Here is a 20,427-nt window from a genome sequence, read left to right on the forward strand (position 1 = left end):
AGAACAAGATTTGTCCTGGTATTAAGTGTACTGCATACTCTGAGATCCATCCAGATTGCATTGGCTGACTAAACTAGAAATTATTTGCCCCGTGGATGGATGTCTCTATAATTTCATTAGTTTTGACCTACCTCATTAGCAACCTGAAACTATAAGGATTGACTTTTTTTTTTTAATTGGTTATTTGTTTGTTTGTTTTTTACCAGTCATGTTTTTCTTTTTTTTTTTTTACTTTGCTATAATCAATATAACAACCTAAAATTCAGTTTGTGGGTGCCAACTGATGACACACTGCATTATCTCCAGGTGAATCTGATGTAAACATGTCCAGAATCTTACAAAAAATAATAATAAAAAAAATAATATATAGATATAATTTTCCTAGATATGAAGAAACTGAAACCAATTTGATGGACCATTAAGATTTTTTTTGCATTATGATATTTTCAGGACAATTAAGCACATTTCCCCACCAAAATTATTATTACTGTAATGCATCCAATGAGAGTTTTTTTTTTTTTTTTTCTTAGCAATTCTCATTATTCTCAAAGGTGTCTCTCATTAGGTTGTCATTACTGTAATACAGTATGTTTTTTATTATAGTATTTCTTTATTAAATCAGCATAAAGACAGCACAACAATTACTAACATAGCTATTATATCTTATATCTTATATAATCTTTGCATTATAAGCAAGTACACCTATGATGTCATTTCTTATAATGTGAAATAAATAAAAAATCATAATGGTCCTAAAAATAAATATATATTTGTTTACTACAAAATATATTTTATTATCTTCTTCTTTGTCTATTTGTTCTGGACAGGTTTCCTGAGATTCATTTAGAAAATGGTGACTTTCATGAAAAAGAAAACAGTGCTCAGTGTCTCATAGTGGCCAGAGAACAGACACCATTAGTAGATTGATCATAATAATACAAAAAGAAAATCTGAGAAATGTAGCCTTTGATTGTCGGAAATGTTCACGTTTTGGATTATTTAACATGCTGCTGAAGATGGCCTTCATGAGATAAAACTCCTGAAGACTGTCAAGATTCTGTTTATATGTCTGTCTGCATTCTGTCTTTCTGTCTGTCTGTCTATCTCTCTTTATCTGGTGTGATGAAAGGATTTGAAAGGACAGTGTATTGGCCCGTACAAAACTATCGCGATAAGATTTTTAATTGGCAGTATGATATACCAGACCAGGAAGGCAGATGACCAATCTGACCAATGAATATATGCATATTCATTTAATGAAAAAATGACTATTTTTTCTATACTATATTTTAGAGCTAACACTAGAAATCTGCATAAAAATCAATCATTTTTACAGATAGAAAGTTCAGTATTTACTCACCGTTGTGTCGTTTCAAAATGTTACAGTTCCAAATGAATTCTGTGGAACACACACTCACACACACACACACACACACAAATAAGAATTTAAAAGAGCTACTCAAAGTGAAAGGTTGTTATTTTCTGATATGACAATATAATGTGTGCGCTATATGCCAAGTCTTTTGATAGATTTGCGTGAGAAACAGACCAAAATATAAAGCTAATATTGTTTCACACAAAGTTACCATACAGCATCACTGAAACTGCATGAATATGAGTGATATTATTCAAAGGTATGTGTTCTACAAAAGAAAGAATGACATGAGGGTGAGTAAATGGTTCACATTGGACTCCAACATCTTTTTTCATCAGGAAATCTTAAAGTCACCTTAGAAATGACATGATTTCCAACAGTAAAAAGCGCCGACCTGCCAGTCTCCCGCTGCCACATTGATCTGGACCGAAAGAAAAATGAAAATATGTCCTTTTAAAAAGTACGAATACTTTTTAGAAACTTTATGTGCTGGAAACAAACCGCGTACGGCCGTAGCGGACCGTTCGAGTGTTCATATAAAGCCTAGAAGGGCTGACAAGAACTCTGTGCTTGGAGAGGAACTGGAGAGTTGAGGAACAGCTTTATTTTTCTGGTTTTGAGTTTCCCTCCAGCACAACTTACCATCTGTCCACCTGGAATTCAGATTTCCCTGGTCGATGTCCCCGAGTTCTTATGAAAATCTATACACCTCTATCTAGAATTCAGGCCGTGTATTTCCCCGCAGCTTTCCCTCGACAACAGCAGATTGATTCGTCTTCAGTGCCACATACGCTGTCCTTTTGTACTGTGACAGAACCCCCTTTAACCTGGCTCTCTTTTATGTGTTGAAGGTGCCTAACTGCGATCTCTTCCTTCTCTGACAGCTGTAGCTCTGTGCATAATGCCCGTAACCTCATGACATGTTAACTGCATGTGATCATGGACATGATGGTTAATTCATTTTAATCTCTTTTTCCCCCTGCACTCCTTTCATTCTCTCTTCCAACGCTTAAAATAGAAGTGGAGCAAAAAGGTAAATCACTGACACAATCAGCTCCTTGTTTTTCTTTCTTTAAAATATACATACATATATATATTTATTATTTTTTTCGTGGTTGTAAAACCTTCCTGTGCCCACTCTTGCTGTTCCGATAGCAGGCGGTAGCAGAAAGGGTCTTGTATTTTAGTAAAGGTCAGTGCACGAGCAGCAATCGCAGGGAAGCTTTAAAAGAAAATTATAAAGCACAAGTTAAATGTTAGCGGTAATGCTGAGGGTACAGATGCCCCATTTCCCCCTCCTCTTCCTGTCCTCCACACTCTTTTATTGCCTGTTCGAACCCCAGCCCCACTCCACACTCCCAGCATGCTCTGGTAACAGGTTTCCTCTAGACATACACTACCTCTACTGTTTCTCGCTTTCCCTTCCTCTAGTTTTCTGTCTCTCTCTCTCTCTCCTTCTCTCTCTCTCTCTCCGTCTCTCACTTTACCCTCTATACATGTTTGATTATCATGTCTTTGTTAAGAAGAAAGGAAAATGCTTTATGCTGTAAAATGATTGCAACATTAGGCCCGTAGGAAAGACGTAGAAACTGTGGAAAAACTTGTCTCAGGACACAGACTGCCTGTATGCTGCTCTTCTCTGCGTCTTTCTCAAGCCTTATTTAGTCTGCTTTTATTTGCAGGGCAGATTTGTCGTATTCCTTCCTTTTTTCCTTTGTGTTTGGTTGTGGTTTGATTTCTCCATCACTCCCCTTCAGTATGTCCAAGCAGCAGTGAGCCGAAACTGTTTGCTTACGGACACATAAAAACTGTTTTTGCTTCCGTTTTAAGCTTCAATAACCTTCAGATGCAGATTCTTCGCACCTTTTACTGCTTGTGAATGTGGGTAGCTGTTAGACTTCTTAGTGTGTGTTTCTGTCTTCACCGACTACCCAGTTATCAGAGTGATGTAGAGTCAGACGGCACTTTGCCCTCTGCTTTCAACTAGCGTGAGCTGCGTTCGCTTACGTTTGACTGTTTTCTGCTCTGTTCTTCTCATCACTAGTTTTTGTTTGTCCCGGAACTCTGAAAGCGGTTGGAGATCCGTCGTTTCTGTACGAGGCGGAGCAACAAGCGGGGTCGTGGTGCAAAGACCCTCTCCAGGCAGGAGACAAGGTTTATTTCATGCCCTGGACCCCTTACAGAACAGACACGCTTATCGAGTACAACTCGCTCGACGACTTTCAAAACTCTCGACAGACCACGACGTACAAACTCCCCCATCGGGTCGACGGCACGGGATTTGTGGTATACGACGGGGCGGTGTTTTTCAACAAGGAGAGGACTCGTAACATTGTCAAATTTGACCTTCGGACCAGAATTAAAAGTGGGGAGGCAATTATAAACAACGCCAATTATCACGACACCTCGCCGTACAAGTGGGGCGGGAAAACAGACATCGACTTGGCGGTTGACGAAAACGGCCTTTGGGTGATCTACGCCACCGAGCAGAACAACGGCATGATGGTGATCAGTCAGCTCAATCCCTACACCCTTCGCTTCGAGGCCACCTGGGAGACCACCTACGACAAGCGGTCGGCCTCCAACGCTTTTATGATCTGCGGGGTTCTGTACGTGGTCCGATCCACGTACGAAGACAACGAGAGCGAAGTCAGCAAGAGCCTCATCGACTACATGTACAACACCAAACTGAACCAAGGCGAATACGTCGACATCCACTTCCCCAACCAGTACCAGTACATCGCCGCTGTGGAATACAACCCTCGAGACAACCAGCTGTACGTGTGGAATAACTTCTACATCCTCCGGTACAATCTGGTGTTCGGTCCACCTGATCCAGCTCACGGTAAGCCTCATCTCGAATCCGTCTAGCCGCTCGCGCGCGCGCACGCGGTCCCTCTGGATATCTGTTTAAGTGGTCGCGAGATTTCAGCCACTGAGTTGGTATTCCTCTGGCACCCGAGTCTGTGTGTCAAATGCCACGGATGACTGATTTTTAATTTCAGATTTAATATGTGCTTGATGTATTCCGGAAACCTTTCTCGAGTGCAAGCAACATCTCAGAGTGAAGTGGTGGGTCTCAGCAGTAAACAACATCATAGGCGTTGTTAGCATATAATAAGAGACGCGTCCCTCGAGCTTTAAAAAGACAGAGCCATCCCTCCCCAGCGTTTAGACTCTCCAGGCTAAACTCCCTCCCACCGCCCCACTGAGAAAGGTACCGCTTCCCTCATTGGTAGAAGGTTACCTGTCTGGACAGGTACGTAGGCAGCCTTGCGGCAACGGTGGATCACCCCCGAAAGAGTAGATCTCGTTCCCTAACCGCCTCAAAACAAACAACTTAGACTTTTGCTCGAAGGCCTCTCAGTGTGTCTGTGCTGAGAGACAGCTCTCCGTTGAGACCGGATCAGTCCCGAAGGTCACATCAGCGTAGCCTGTTTTTAATTTAGCTGTCAAGAGCTAGGACAGGATGGCCATCCTATGTGTCAGATCATCTTTACATTGAAAAAATAATAACCGTAATTACCATAATCCCAGCTCAGCCTAGAGGCCGAGAGTCTTGCGTTACTCCGGAAAGACTTGTCTAAGTGTAGAGGTCAGACAACTTTACGTAGATTAGTGAGGCTTAAGAATTTAAAATATGAGCGTCTTTCTTCTGCGGAGACCCAGCAGTGTCTACCTTACTGATGAATCTGCTTGTGCAGACGCTGAGTACGTTAACTACACCCAGGGCCGTCGTGAAACTGTACTCATAATGAGTGTACTTTGGATAAAATCATCCGCTAAAATAGTGAGCTACAAATTATTTGTGGCCTCCTTATAGCATTCAGAAGCCTCTCGGAGGCTACCTGTCACATTGATACCCAGTCATCATAGATGTGCTTCTGATATAAAGGCTGCAAACATTTTATCTGGCCAACTTCCAAGACGGCTTCAAATGTATCCATCACAGAGAATGCAATCTCAGAATACAGTGGGGAATAATAATATCAATAATAATGTGGGAGGAAAAGTTCAGATTTTTTTATCATCCAAGATGTATCAGTCGAAATAAATGTTCATTCAGTTATTAAAAAAAAACAAGGATTCATGTACTGTTAATATAAAGGAATATTCCATTTATTTTAAATTACGTAATGCATTGTGTTAAAAGGAAATGTCCAGAACCCCCCTACTTTTTACTCTATATATTTCATTTAAAAAAAAAAAAAGGATTAAGCCATAGACTAATTAGGACATTCAAGTATCTTTTATAAACCCTGACCTTTATAAAGGCACTGACATGCTTTAAAATTAGTCAGTGCATGTTTCTTTCAGTTAAAACAGTTCAGTTCAAGTCATGCATTTTATTCTGGGACAAGGCTTAAAGGAGAAGTTCACTTCTTACTCACAATTTACTCACGATAAGAAATTATGTTTCTTGAGGAAAGAAAAAATCAAGAAAATTCACCATATAGTGAACTTCTATGCTGCCCCCAAGTTTGAACTCCCAAAATGCAGTTTAAATGCAACTTCAGATGGCTCTAAATGATCCCAGCCGAGGAAGAAGGGTCTTACGTAGCAAAACAATCTGTCATTACGAAACAAATTGGGGGTGAGTACATTATCTGTAACTTTTTGTTCTGGAAGTGAACTACTTCTTTTAGCCTTGTCTGTGAAACTAAGAGTTAGACTATTTAATAGCTGACTACTTTACCCAGTATTTATAAGGCTTTCGCAATGTATCTTAGCAACAAGTTTGTACCACATTAAAGTCAATTGTAATTTGTGTCTTCTTTACATGAGGAATGTTATTTTGTGTTCCTCACAAATCATTCACTTGAGGTTCTAGTGAGATTCCATTTCCCATAAGATGCTGTTTTAAAAGTTAAATATGCAGACCATAGACATCAATGCAGCTCACTAGCTTTTGGAACGGAGCCAATACACCTCTCCGAAGGCTGTGTGTGACATTCATAATCACATTACTTATTATATGAGACCTATTTTTGAGATCAGGACAGAATCATCTGAGTCATTCTTAGCCTGTGCTAGCAGCTTTCCTTTAGCCTGAAGCGATTACTGCCACTGAATTAAAACCATCGAGCAAATTCATCCCTGCACAAGCAAGCAATTAAGTAAGAAATATCAACTCAATATCACTTCAGATGCAAAGTATTAGGGCTCAGATCTAAAATTCATTGAACATTTCTCTGGGGTGTTACTTTGGAGGGTTCAAATCTTTCATTAAGGAAATGTTATCACATTGTTACCACAATGTATCCACTTGTGGTTCACACTCATATGATGTGGCTGATTGAATGTGCCCGTGTATGTTCTGCCTCTCTTTTAGCGGCCTGTAAAGGAAGTAATTAGCTCTACAATCAGTGCTGATGAAGGACAAAAACATGCTAATTTCACTAGCATTAGCTCCTGTGCAGTGTGCCAGTTGAATGATACCCCCCATCCCCACTTCAATCTAATCTGCCATCATTTGTATACTGATGTGTTTTCTCTATTTTAGATGTGGTGATTATCTCATCATCTCAATAATCAGCTCACTCACACAGTCGTCAGAGTTGTGCTCCGCAGAGTTGATGTTTGCTCCACTTTACTTTGATAGCTGTGAAATTACCTTGATTTTGAGACACTGGAACAACGAGCCACTAGAGTATGTAAGATATGAGCCCCTGTCTTTTTAGGAAGAAATCCCGCCCCTTTAAGTCAGAGGGCAACATTAACCCCTCCTCTTCAGGGATGGAGCCATTACGAGATCAACTGCCATGCTATTTGGGCAAATCACATGACCTGCCGTCATTTTGCTTTTATGTGCTGTATAGTGGCATGTTGGTCTTAAGTGGCATGTGAGTCTACGTTAAAATAATAATAATAATAACAAATAAAAACAGAAATAAAAAATAAAATACTCATGTCAGATTTCTATCAGATCAGATTATTTCACAATACTTATTTAAAATTAATTTAGAAATATGCATGTCTTCTTGTGTACAGTATCTCTAGTTTATTTGATGGAACTTGAGCAAAAATATCCAATATCACATTTGTAACTACAAATTCAATCTATTTAACCTTCAGAAAATGTTGAACGCCAGTCTCAAGAGAGCAATCTCAAGTGCCGTTTTATTTTGTTTCCTTTCTATTAGATTTAAAGTTTAAAATCTGAATCAGTGTTGTCTGGTTATACATATTGTATAAAATGTATAATATTTAAAAAAAGAAAGGAAAAAAAAAAAGCCAGAATAGGTACCAGCTAGTTTACTTTTCATTTACTTCTACTTCTTCCTTTCTAGTTTTTAATAGTTTTAATAGTAATAATAGTTTTATTAATATTAGTAATTGTTTAAGAATATTATTAATAGTATTCCTCCAATGCTTTTTCAAGAGACACAACAGATAGTTAAGTTAATTCAAAGTTGTTAATACTAAACTTTTATTAATTATGCCAATAAGAATGCATTTGACATTTGAGATGCATTTAAAACACTTAAAATGCTACTTAATCGCAGGTGTAAACAGAGTCAAAATGTAATGTATTAGTGGACTCTATACCATATACCTACCAGAACACTTGCTTGTTTGCTGGCTTGATAAATTATCCTTTCATGCCGAATGCTGGCACAACATATTAGTATGATATCTCATAAAGAGCCTAAATAGCATCATATGCGCTGTTTGTTGAAAGAGAAAATGATTAAAACCAGCAGCATATTCATACTGGAATCATCTTTCATAATGGGGAATCATCTTGATGTGAAGGAGACAGACAGCATTTATATTTGCCATCTGAATCGGGGTGGAAAACACACATTACGCTGCTTGCCACTTAATCTCATTTTTGCTCGTCATTAATGGAATTAGTTTGACACTGATTGTGATAATTGCCATGTGATATTACACTGCTGATGGTTAGCGAAATTTATGCAGAGCCTTCTCTGCTCCTGCCTGCAAAAAAAAATACTGTTTTGTGTTCAGAAGACCACTAATGGATTTGGCTTTATTTTAGTCTCACTTCTACTGCCACTTGGAGAGATTGCTCAGTGGCCTCTATTTTTTGTTAAAGACCTCCCCTGAATCAAAAATTATTACAATTGCTAATGCTGCTGCATAATTATTGGATGTAAATTTCTACCTTTAATGTGAGTTTTACCTTCTCCCTTTACCCGCACATCCTCTTTGTGACATTTTTAGCACCTCCCCCCACCCAATCATTTATTCTTGTCAAGTACCCACCCCCACATTTAGCCCCTCCCTAGAAAATCTAATTTAGCCCCTCCCCCAGTCAGCCCTCATTTAGGGTGTTTATTAGGCCCTCATCCTAGGGAGGCTGCAAGGCATCTAGGCTAGACTCTGTCTCAGCATTAAATGGTATCATGAGACCCCATTGTTGCCAATGGGCAACAAAAAACTTTTTGAGCAATTTGGTAATTTTGGGCAGTGTTGCCATCAACGGGGAACCAGGTGAGACACAGGGTCCACGACCGATCCAAAGTATCCAGATAAAAATTTCTTACCCATTCTCAATGGGAAAGTACTTCAAAAAAGTTGCAGTGTATCATCACCTTTAGATTTTTTGAACTCAAGATAAATTTCAGTTTGAAAAAAAGAGAGAGAGAAACTTTAAGCTGAGGGTTCATTTAATATTTTTACAACAGGAAAAGTTTATGGTATGTCCCTATTTAAAATAGTTATTTAAAACAGTTATCTGCTTTGTTTTATTTTGTCTGCATTTTAAGATGGCCCAATAACCCCTATAAGGAAAATGGCTTAATAAACATACAAATGTCTAGAAAGTTTCAAATGGGAATCATAAGGGAAATATTTGAAGTCACTGGAAATTCTCCTCATGCTAGAACTAGTACATGGGTGCTTATCGCCACAACTTCATTTGAATATTTAGGTTGAATTTGTTCTCTGTTGCAAAGGTAATTTTTCTTCTTTTTTGACATTAAACTGAAGGTTCCTTTGAGCTTAATGCGAGTCAGACACGTTTTCATTACAGCACTACAGACGTACTTATCTTAAGAGAAACTGCCTTTATTACAACAAAGAGAAAATTAATACTTCCACCCATAAATCAGATTTCAAAGGCATTCTGTAAAATAAGAACAGACACCTAGGTGCTATGAGACGGCAGATTAAGTGTCCATTTACTACCCGCATGTTCAGTTTTGAAGGACCACAATCCTTAATCCACACCACAACGAAATGTAGCTAAAGCAAAAAGGACATCGTTTTAAAATACATCTTTTACAAAAGTGCCATGGTACTTTTTAATTTTTTTCTTAGCATAAATTGTTATGCTAATAGTATTGTTATGGTTTCCTGGACAAATTCCATTTTTTTGACGTGCTGTAATACCATTCACATACCATGGTGCATGAATATGTTGTTAGTCATTCAGTATTAGCAAATAGTACCTTCTGATTTCACCACAATGCCATGGAAAGTTTTTATAAAATAGCATCTTTAGTTCTTTTTAGACCTTTCTGTATATTCTTTAACTGACATGTTCTGAAATCTTATGCTTCGGAGACTGTGTTAACCTTGAGAAGTTTTTTTTGTTTTTTTTTTTTAAATCTCTCTATCTCTCTACATAAAGACATTATAGATTTCTCAAAGATTCTGTAAAGTGTTACATTTATTTTTTGTAATGCAAATAAAATAAACACATAAAGTGTCTTCTTGAATGGACACTGGTCTTCATTTTTGTCATCAGGTAAACAAAAAAAAAAAAAAAAAAAAAAAAAAAGTAACACTGTTTACCTTCGAAATTGTGCACATTTACGCCATTCATCAGTGCACATTATCCCGCCTGAATTACTTTCCTATTTCAGCTCACGTAACCCAAGAATATGGCATTTGGATAATGTTACCCAATACACAAATAGTTATTTAAGCATTATTTTAGGCTAGAGTTATAGTAAAATGGTTTGCGAATGTGGTTTCCTGTTGACTTTAACAGGCTTCTCTCATCTGTGGTTTAATTCTGGAACATTGAGCTAAAGCTTGTTTTACAGCCATCATGACAAACAGCCAGAATCTGGGAGTGAAAAGCCAATAATGGCACACCAGTCATGCCAACCGTGTCAAAACTCACACACTTGGGTGAAAACCGTAAAGATCGGGGTCTGCAGGTAAAGGCGCTGCAGCTGTTTTTTGCTCAGTTTTTATCTGAACCAGAGCTCTGGCTGGTCAGTTGACACTAATTCACAGTAGGTCACATCTAACCTCAAAAAGCAAGCATTTTCTTTCACTCGATCGGTCTTTTGCTTCTTGCAAACATACATGGAGATGCTCTAAAATCTCTCATACTTCTACTGGCTGCTTCATCGGTGGGTTTCTTGGCTACACGCTGTTGTTCACACAATCTGGTTAGTCGGTGAAAGCAGCGGCTGAAATTCTGGGTTTATTCATATTTGTGGTTGGAGGTATAAGGTCAGGTATCTCACATTTAACCTGTAAAGGAAGAGCCGTTACAAACTGCAAAGAATTTTAAGCTATCTGGGATGTAAACTTCTTCATGTATCTCTTACTGATGATCTTTATGTAACTTTCTAGCTAGGAAAACGTAATTATGTTTTCGAAAAAAGTGTGGCTTGCAATCTTTGCGGCTGATATATGCGTCTCAGTTTATGCTGTTATATGTACCATATTTTTCTTGCCTGAGGAATTACTTTAGTTATATTTAGAGTATGAAATATAGAGACGGGAACAAAGAAACTGAGAATGTGAGAAAACGTGTTAAAAACGTATACAATTCAGCTGTTTAATAAGAGCTTGAGATATAATAGAGCTTGAAGGTCTTGTATCTAAGCTGAATATATATATTTTTTTTTATTTCAGAATGATTCTCTTTTATTAAGCGCTATGCAAGCTTGATAACAATACCCAAAACAGGACATCATTTGTGCAGCAACTAATTTTACCCATTATTCTTTTTAGCACCACCTATCTCAGAGGCATCCACAACACCCAAGCTGCTAAAACCAACAACCACTACAACAACCACTACTCAACCGAGAGGTCAGGTGACTACTGTTACCACTACAGGGACCAGAGCTGTTAATAAGACACCCAAATCACCAGCTGTACTTCCCCAAACCACCACACCTCCCTCACTGGAGTCTTTCCCTCCACCTGAGCGCTTCTGTGAAAGCGTAGAGCTTAGGGACATACTGTGGCCGCAGACACAGAGGGGCATGCTGGTGGAACGACCCTGCCCCAAAGGAACTCGAGGTGGGTGCATGTACCTGTTGAAGTGTAACACGCTGCAGTTTTCCACTCAGGGCTCTTTGAATTTCTATCAGTCACACACAAGCTATTTTGATATGCATTTGGCCTCTAGGCGAAGAGAAATGCATCTATTCTCTTAGGATCGACATCATCACCATTTGAATAAAGCGATAAAGCCATGAGAGGCCATGCATTGCTGTGATTTTTACCACATTTGGTGTTAATCTTGTTAGCAAAGGTGTTTACTATTAATAATAAATAATTTGTTAATAATAATTAGCAATAGTTTATGTAATATATGATAATGCATGGTCAGTTTGTCCTTATTGGCTACAGTACTGCAAATCGCAAAGATCAAAAGATATATTTGTCTGGTCCTTTACTGGCCTAACAAATGTTGGTTACACTTTATTTTAGTGTCCTTGTTACAGTGTAATTATACATTTAAGCACAGAGTAATATTAATTAACTACTTGTCCTTACTATATGGTTAGGGTTAGGATGAGAAGTCCCATTTTAGGTCTTTAAATACTATGTACTTAATAATAAAATAATGAATTGTAGGTACAATGTATTTGACATGAATTATGTTCATGCTGAATTGCAAAACACCAGGTAGGGTTAGGGAAAGGTTTGGTGGTCTGGTTAGGTTTAAGTGGTAGAGGTAGGGTCAACAGTGTAATTGTAGGATGGTATTTTCAAATTTAAGTACAATGTAAAAACATCTACGTACATAATACATAGTAGTTGAGGACCCTTAATTTAAAGTTTCCTTTAGGGTTAGTTGCATGTAAGTATGCATCATTTATTATGATTACTTTAGTACATACATGCAACGTGTGTAAACTATAAAATAAATGGGTAGTATATGGTAAAGTATTTGTACATTTGCATTGCTAAAGCATTTACAGCATTGCTGCGTACAATTGAAAATTGCAAAATGAGAATATTAGAAAAAATACTGAAAAGAGTCATTGACAGAAATATAAAACATGGCTTTAAAGAATACATTGCAAGTAAACATTGATAAATGTAAATATAAGAATTATTTTGAAATACCATTAACAAATTGTTCTAGAGACACTGGAGTCAGATCAATGTCTCTCATATAATGACAGAAAATCAGAAACGCTTTAGAACCCTTTCATAAGGTAGTTGTTAAGTTTAGGTATTGGGTAGGATTAGGGATGCAGAATAAGGTTATGTAGAATCAGGCATTAATATGTGCTTAATTAGTACTAATAAATGGCTAATATTCTACTAATATGCATGCTAATAAGCAAATAGTTAAGAGACCATAAAATAAAGTGTTGTATTTACTTGTATTAATGTAGCTAATATTAATAACAATGTCCTTATTTAAACAGGCACTGCCTCCTACCTATGTGTTCTTTCCACTGGGACCTGGAACCCAAAAGGCCCAGATCTGAGCAACTGTACGTCCCACTGGGTGAATCAAGTCGCTCAAAAGGTTTGTAGCTCCAGAATATTCCTGTCCTCGCAGAACGAGGAGCAAAAAAATGTGGCAGTTTTTAGAGCATAACGTCATAAAAATAAAATACTCTCCGGTGCCATATTTTGGAGCTCATTCTTTCTGTTATCACTTGTTAAGATGAAGATACACTGCCTTCAAACATCCAATAGGGATCTTTCAGATTGATCTGGTGCTCTTTTCAGCGTGCGCATTTGTGCTAATGCGAGACGCCTCCTGTAAATAGAATGGATGTGCACAATGGGACACCAAACTTCCTACAGTACACCCACAAAAATGAAGCAAAGTAGCAGAAATGCTTCAGCCATTGAAACCCAGGAAGTGTTTCCAAATGCTCTTCCAAAGTGTTACCAGTTTCTAATGATAGCTGTAATTGCTCGCGGGGGCTGTTGCTGACTCAGCGTGATGATGTCATAATGGGAGTCAAGAGCCTCGTAGATACAAAATGATATTTTTCAGAGCCATGCTGTGAGGTTAATTTGTGTAATCTCTCAGATCCGGAGCGGGGAAAACGCAGCCAACCTGGCGAACGAGCTGGCCAAACATACCAAAGGAGCCATCTTTGCCGGTGACATTAGCTCTACCATGAGGCTCATGGAGCAGCTGGTGGATATTCTAGACGCTCAGTTACAGGAACTGCGACCCAGCGAGAAAGACTCCACCGGCCGCAGCTTCAATAAGGTATTAACAGGATTTCATTCTTAACATGATTTTTTAATAAGCAGCAGCATGCCTTGGACGTTTCAGTGGCACTTTGCTTTTGCCTCAAAGAGACTAATAAACAGCACCAAAATCATTGTGTTACAAAGATAGTATAAATGCACAGGCTGAATCACTCATTTCGTTTCGCCTACTTTCCATGCAAAACAATATATCTGATTAGAATTAGCATTTCCCAACGTGCGTCGAGTATGCCCAAGGTGTTTGGATGATATGCTTTGTCTGGTGTGCATCCCTACATGAATTTTCAGTTGTACAAAAGTGATAATGAGGTTCAAGCTGCCACAGCAGTTTTTAAATGCATGAACGTAAATGTATGACAAAGTTGAAATTAAAGAAAGATTAAGAAACAAATTCTACGTAATGAATTTAGATGCAAATACATATGGTACATGACAAATATGGTAATATGTCCCAGTATTAGCGCACTGTCTTACTGCACACTCGTACTTTCACATCACCAGAATAGTACGTATTTTACTGCATTTTACAAGTATGCAAATTACAACGCAGCCACAGTACTTTCTGAAAAATAGGTCACACAGAGATGAATGATGCCAGTTATCAGTCTACAGACATGATTAGCCACTTTTATATAAAACTTATGCATTGCATTTTAAAATACATATGAGAGACTGCATTATGTCTTTAACTGCATCCTAACCCTTCTGGTTACAACTGGCCATTATGTAACATTTACTTCAAACATTAGGAATCTTCAGGGCATACATTCATCAAACACAAGCTTTCAAGATATATAGCTCTGTTCAGCATGTTCTAAAGCTTCTGGGACTGAATATTAGTTGTTAAAGACACAGTTCAACCAAATTTAAAATTCTGTCATCATTTACTCATGAAAGCCATAAGACTTTTGTGTACAAATACAGATATTTCTGTCCTGCAAAACTTTGAAGCTTCAAAATGTTAGACATTGTAGAAGTAATACATATGAGTGTTATGTTTTATATGTTGTATTATGTTATGTGATCTATGCATTTATGCATTTAAGTTGATCAATGTTAAAATGTGACTAAAGTCAACATTAAATTTGTTCATCATATGAAGTGAGCTTGTTTCTTTCAGAAGACTTGAATTAGTTTGATTCATTCATTTCACTTTTACGATGTTATGAACTTTTTGAAGCTTCAAAGATTTGATTCAAAGTGCTGTCAGTAGAGGGACACAACTGTGTCAGGTTTTATTAAAATATCTTCATTTGTGCAAACAAAAGTCTTATGGGTTTTAAATATTTTTCATTTTTGGGAAAATACTGAGACAGAAACCTCTTTCTCGGCTATTGTGTTGTCTGTATGGCTTTTGTGTGTGTGTTTCATTCATTAAAGTCAAAGGAGTGGGTGGATATCTGTGAAGTAAAATGGCTAGAGCACAGGCCGTACTCACTAAGAGTGAAGTCTTTCTTTCAAATAAATGTTGTAGTGACGGGAGTAAAGGTTTGGATCCCCCAGTGCACTAGCAAGAATGTCATTTGTTTCATGGGAGCCACATGGGCTTCAGCCAATGTGATTTATATGAGTAGATGTTTCGGGACCAACATCCGTAGTTTAAACGATCGACCTATTACTCTAAACTTTAATACCAAACTCTAAGTTGTAAATAAAATATTTATTTCTTTTGACCGAGTACTCTTTAGTGAACCATGGCCCTAACCCCTGTTTCTGATCATAACCCTTACCCCAGCCAATTTTCAATGATAAATCCTAACTCCAACACTAACATTAATTTAAAAATACTATCCCAAAATCCCTTGTATATCAACCCCACTCTTTCCCATAGTGCAAACTCACAATCCAGATCCAGATATAGAAGAAAAGCTTCACTTTGTAAATTCAGTTTCTCATCCATTGACTTGGACTCATAATTCAGAAACCTAACATCAGTCCCCATCTTTTATTCCTGACCCCAAACCTCATATAACCGGAATCCCAAAGTTAACTCTAACCCAGTGCCCAGTTTCCTACCCAAAGTCTTTACCTCATCCAACCCCGTCCCCTTTTCTTAGTTCAGCTTCCAACTCTAATCCCCAACCCTGCTCTCGATCTTACAGAGGTAAACCATGCATTGATTTAGACTTTTTTGTGTCTGCATATTGTTTTGCATTTGTTTAATATGCATGTTACTCTCAGTCTGGAAACCTAACTTGTATCTCACATCCCCTAAATGTATCCCCTAAATATTTTTCCTGACCCTAAACTCCTTGTCTAATTTGAGTCCCAACATTTTGCCCTAACTAAGCTTCCAATTTCTCACCCTAAATTTATCTTAACCATTTTTCTTAAAAACCCACCTTTACACCTGATCTCCAACCTGTCCAACCACTTCTCTTAGTTCACCTTCTATCTCCAAACCCCAACCCTGACCACAATCCTAGAGAGGTAAACCCCACATTGATTTAGACAGTTTGTGTCTGCATATTGTTTTGCATTTGTTTAATAAGCACTTTGAAAACCTAACTATCCTCAAGTTTGATCCCTAATCTCTGACATTAAATCTTTTTTTTTTCTCTTGACACTCAACTCCTCCTCTAATCTGAATCCCAGCCTTTAGCCCTAACCTAAATCAGCTCCCAATTTCTTACCCTAAATATTAATCTTAACCATTATTATTAAAACTCACCTTTACACCTAATCTCCAACCCTGTCCAACCCCAAACCCTTCTCTTAGTTCAGCTTCCAACTCCTCTTGATCCTAGAGAGGTAAACCACACACTGATTTAGACTGTCTGTGTCTGAATATTGTTATGTATATTCTTCAAATGCATTAATAAAATTTGGAAACCTAACTTGTATCACCCAAATTCAATCTTTGACCCTAAACCTTTTCCTGACTCTAAGCTCCTTCTTATAATCAGAAACCCAGTCTTTAGCCCTAACTCAGAACCCAGTTTTTTACCCTAGATATTTATCTTAACCATTATTCCTAAAACCCACCTTTATACCTAACCTACAACCCTGTCCATTTCCAATCCCTTCTCTTAGTTCAGTTTCCAACTCATATCCCTAACCCTGATCTTGATCCTGCAGAGGTAAACCATGCATTGATTTAGACAGCTTGTGTCTGCATATTGCTTTGCATTTGCTTAGTATGGATTAATAAAATTTGGAAACATAACTCGTATTCCCAAATTGGATCCCTAATCTTTGACCCTAAACCTTTTCCTGACCCTAAGCTCCTTCTTAAAATCAGAATCCCAGTCTTTAGCTCTAATTTAGCACCCAATTTCTTACCCTAGATAGTTATCGTAACCATTATTCCTAAAACCCACCTTTACACCTAACTTACAACCCTGTCCAATCCCTTCTCTTAATTCAGCTTCCAATTCCTATCCTCAACCCTGATCTCGATTCTACAGGGGTAAACCACACATTGATTTAGACAGCTTGTGTCTGCATATTGTTTTGCATTTGCTTAATATGGATTAATAAAATTTGGAAACATAACTTGTATTCCCAAACTGGATCCCAAATCTCCAACCCTAAATCTTTTTCCTGACCTAAACTCCTCATCTAAACAGAATCCTGACCTTTAGCTCTATCCCAGCTCCCAGTTTCCCCGTTATTCCTAAACCTCACCTTTACACCTAATCTCCAACCCCAACCCGTTCTCTTAGTTCGGCTTCCAACTCCAATCCCCAACCCTGATCTCAATCCTATAGAGGTAAACCACACATTGATTTAGACCGTCTGCGTGTGAATATTGTTCTGCATATGTTTCATTTGCATATTTCAGATGGTAATGAGTTACTGATTCTATTTTTACTTGAAAGAGCACCTGAGGGTTTTGAAATCACCAGACTAAATAGTTCTTCTGAAAGCAAAGCCACTCTGTACACCCCTACATTCATCCTTTACATGATTTCATCATAGCAGCTCCAACTGCTATACTGTGTTTCTGAAGTGCTTGTGGATTGGAGAACCCCATTAGTACACCATCAACCTTTCTAACTGTGTTTCTTTGGTCTGTTTTTGTTCTTGTGTATGTCCTCTCTCAAATGAAAAAGCTTCAAAAGCGAGAAAGGACGTGCAGGGCGTATATGAAGGTATATCTGTGCTACGCTACTATGCTTTTCACTTGTTTCTGTACTTTCTCTTCTTCTTTTCCTGCTATTGTTTCTCAGCATGGTCCTGTGTCCTTTCATTCTCACTGTCGCCACAGCATTTCACTCCGCCTGTGTCCTCATTCCCGGAGGTTCAATATTTTAGTGGATTGGAAATTGTGTGGCTGCAATTTTTATGCCCAGTTCATACCTTTTTATGTGTTGTTTGGTGGTCTGTTTATTTCTTTTTTTCAGTTTCTTTATTGTTAAAGTCATGTGTAAATATCTGTGGACGTGTGCTTGAGTTGCAGGTTGGCGGTGCATGTTCTTATTGGCTGTAAAGGGTAGATGTCAATTTGTGGTGCTTGAAATTTATCGATTGCTACATTGGTTATGCCACAGCATTTTAAAGATTTTAGACATAGCAAAAATGAAAAATTTAAGTATGACAGGGAAGATTATGTAGAGCTCACATGAAAGGCAGGATTCCGTTTTGGAAAGGCAAATCAGTGTAAAATAAATCAGCAAATATGAAACCCTAGACTGTGAAGATGCATATATCATCTTTTAATTTTTATTGGCGTGTAGGAGCCAAAACGATTTCGAATTGAGAGTGGTTAAAAATGACCATAAATATGTTGGAAATTAGAGCTTGTATGAGTCAGAAGGTGCAAAACCAATCGGATGAACAATAATTATCAAAGGAGGCGACAAGTATGAATCGATATTTTAGTCTGGTGTGTGTGTGCGCAGTAGCTCTGTCTGTAAAGTAATTTGTGAGGTAAAAAATTTCCAAAATGCAAAAAGTAGGATTTTAAAGTTGTAACCTCAAACATAATATCCCTTTATAGAAAACTACTGCATTTTTGGAAATTGTCTGACAGTGTTAACAGGTGTTTTTTTTTTTTTTTCGTATTGAAAGGAGGATCAAATGGATGCTTTTTGAAAATAGTTGTCTGCATCTTCATTTTTGACGACATAGAACAATGGTGTCTTTATCTTTGCATTTCTAAGGCGTCACGAAAGACCGGCTGTCTTTCTTTTACCTCATATGTGTCCGTTTACGTGCTTGAAGAGCCTTTGACATTCAATACTGCACTCTTGAGACAGACAGAGCATGTCGGGCTCATTTCTGCAGCCTGTTTTTATGTGTGTCACCTGATAACGACCTAAAACAAAGTGTGCATGTTTGCTTTCATTTGGGCACGGGCAGACAGCTGCTGATAAAGTCAAGGCTTTGACATTTGACCTTACTACAGTGGTTAGTGCTGACACAAGCGTCTCATTGGGCCGCAGGCTATCGTGGATACAGTCGACAACCTCCTCAGACCGGAGGCTCTGAAATCGTGGCGAGATATGAATACCACGGAGCAGACGCACGCCGCAACTATGTTACTGGACACCCTGGAGGAAGGAGCCTTTGTCCTTGCTGACAATTTAATGGAACCGGCCATCGTGAAAGTACCAGCCAGTAATATAAGTGAGTACGAGCGATGCGCAAAACTAATAGAAGTGACAACGTAAACAGCTTATTTTGCAGCTGATCAGTTTGAGTTTGCAAATATGCTTCAGCTGTGAAATTTTAATAACAGTGGCCACTAACACATGGGAGGTTGGCATAAAATACTTTTAGGAAGTTGACATGTCCTGCAGTGTGGCATACTAACTCTGTCTTATACTGTTTTAAACAGCATTTTCCTAATTCTTTTATTACTGTTACGCATGCAGCTTTTATGACCTCATATTAATTGAGACTCAACATGGAATATTTCTACTTCATTCATTTGCCACACCGCAGGACCTTTTAAAAATGAAGTGAAGGCAAAAATGTAATTAAAAAATAGTGAATAAAGAAAAATTTTGACCATTTACAGGGGCTAATATATGCACTTTCCTGTATACAGTTTTATATTTTGTCAAAAAACCCACAAATCATTACTTACAGAGGTTATGGAGTGAATTCACTAAAAAATTTCACATTATTTATCTATGTAAATTAGGCTTATTATATATTGTGCCTTTTACAGGTGAAAACTTGAGTTGATCTTGCAACAAATTTTATTCTTTGGGATAAACCCCTTGAGATGCATCATCTCGTTTTCAAGGGGGTCCTGTTACACAAGTATCAAACACCTAACACAAAAACAAACAACAACAATAACAACGATCAAAACAACACACCCCACTACAATATTAACACATAAATTATTAATAATTATATTTATATTCACCAAGCACATTTAAATAAATATAAACATATATCATCTAAAGCAATTACAAGAAGTTTTAAAGAAAGACAGTAAACTGTTTGTGAACATATAAAATGAAGTCAAAAATTGTACATTTGTGGGGTAAATTATTCCAATCTGCTGGAGCCTTACATCAAATGCCTTTTCCCCAAACACTTTCTTACATTGTACATTGTACTTATTCTTTGATGCAAGTACATAGTAGTTAAGGCCACTTAATATAAAGTGGGACTTGCAACCAGTGAATATGCCATTTAAGTAAATCATACATAATAACAATATCTTGACAGCACTTATTTTTCGC

At 37.8% G+C, this 20,427-nt stretch overlaps 1 protein-coding gene across 16 annotated transcripts in view; it reads left to right on the forward strand.

The window, feature by feature from the left end:
• adgrl2a (adhesion G protein-coupled receptor L2a) overlaps positions 1-20,427 on the forward strand; it is a 106,631-nt gene that overhangs the window by 55,510 nt on the left and 30,694 nt on the right. For 12 of the 16 annotated variants that reach the window (XM_051122460.1, XM_051122466.1, XM_051122463.1 and 9 more), the window contains exons 5-10: positions 3,420-4,220; positions 11,318-11,611; positions 12,976-13,079; positions 13,596-13,781; positions 17,839-17,877; positions 19,171-19,354. In XM_051122460.1, coding sequence (XP_050978417.1) covers positions 3,420-4,220; positions 11,318-11,611; positions 12,976-13,079; positions 13,596-13,781; positions 17,839-17,877; positions 19,171-19,354 — 1,608 coding nt within the window. The remainder of the gene's footprint in view (positions 1-3,419; positions 4,221-11,317; positions 11,612-12,975; positions 13,080-13,595; positions 13,782-17,838; positions 17,878-19,170; positions 19,355-20,427) is intronic. The other 4 variants (XM_051122464.1, XM_051122468.1, XM_051122465.1 and 1 more) reach the window with 1 other exon arrangement.

This window comes from Labeo rohita, chromosome 11 (genome assembly GCF_022985175.1).
Source record: "Labeo rohita strain BAU-BD-2019 chromosome 11, IGBB_LRoh.1.0, whole genome shotgun sequence".
NCBI classification, from domain to species: Eukaryota; Metazoa; Chordata; class Actinopteri; order Cypriniformes; family Cyprinidae; genus Labeo; species Labeo rohita.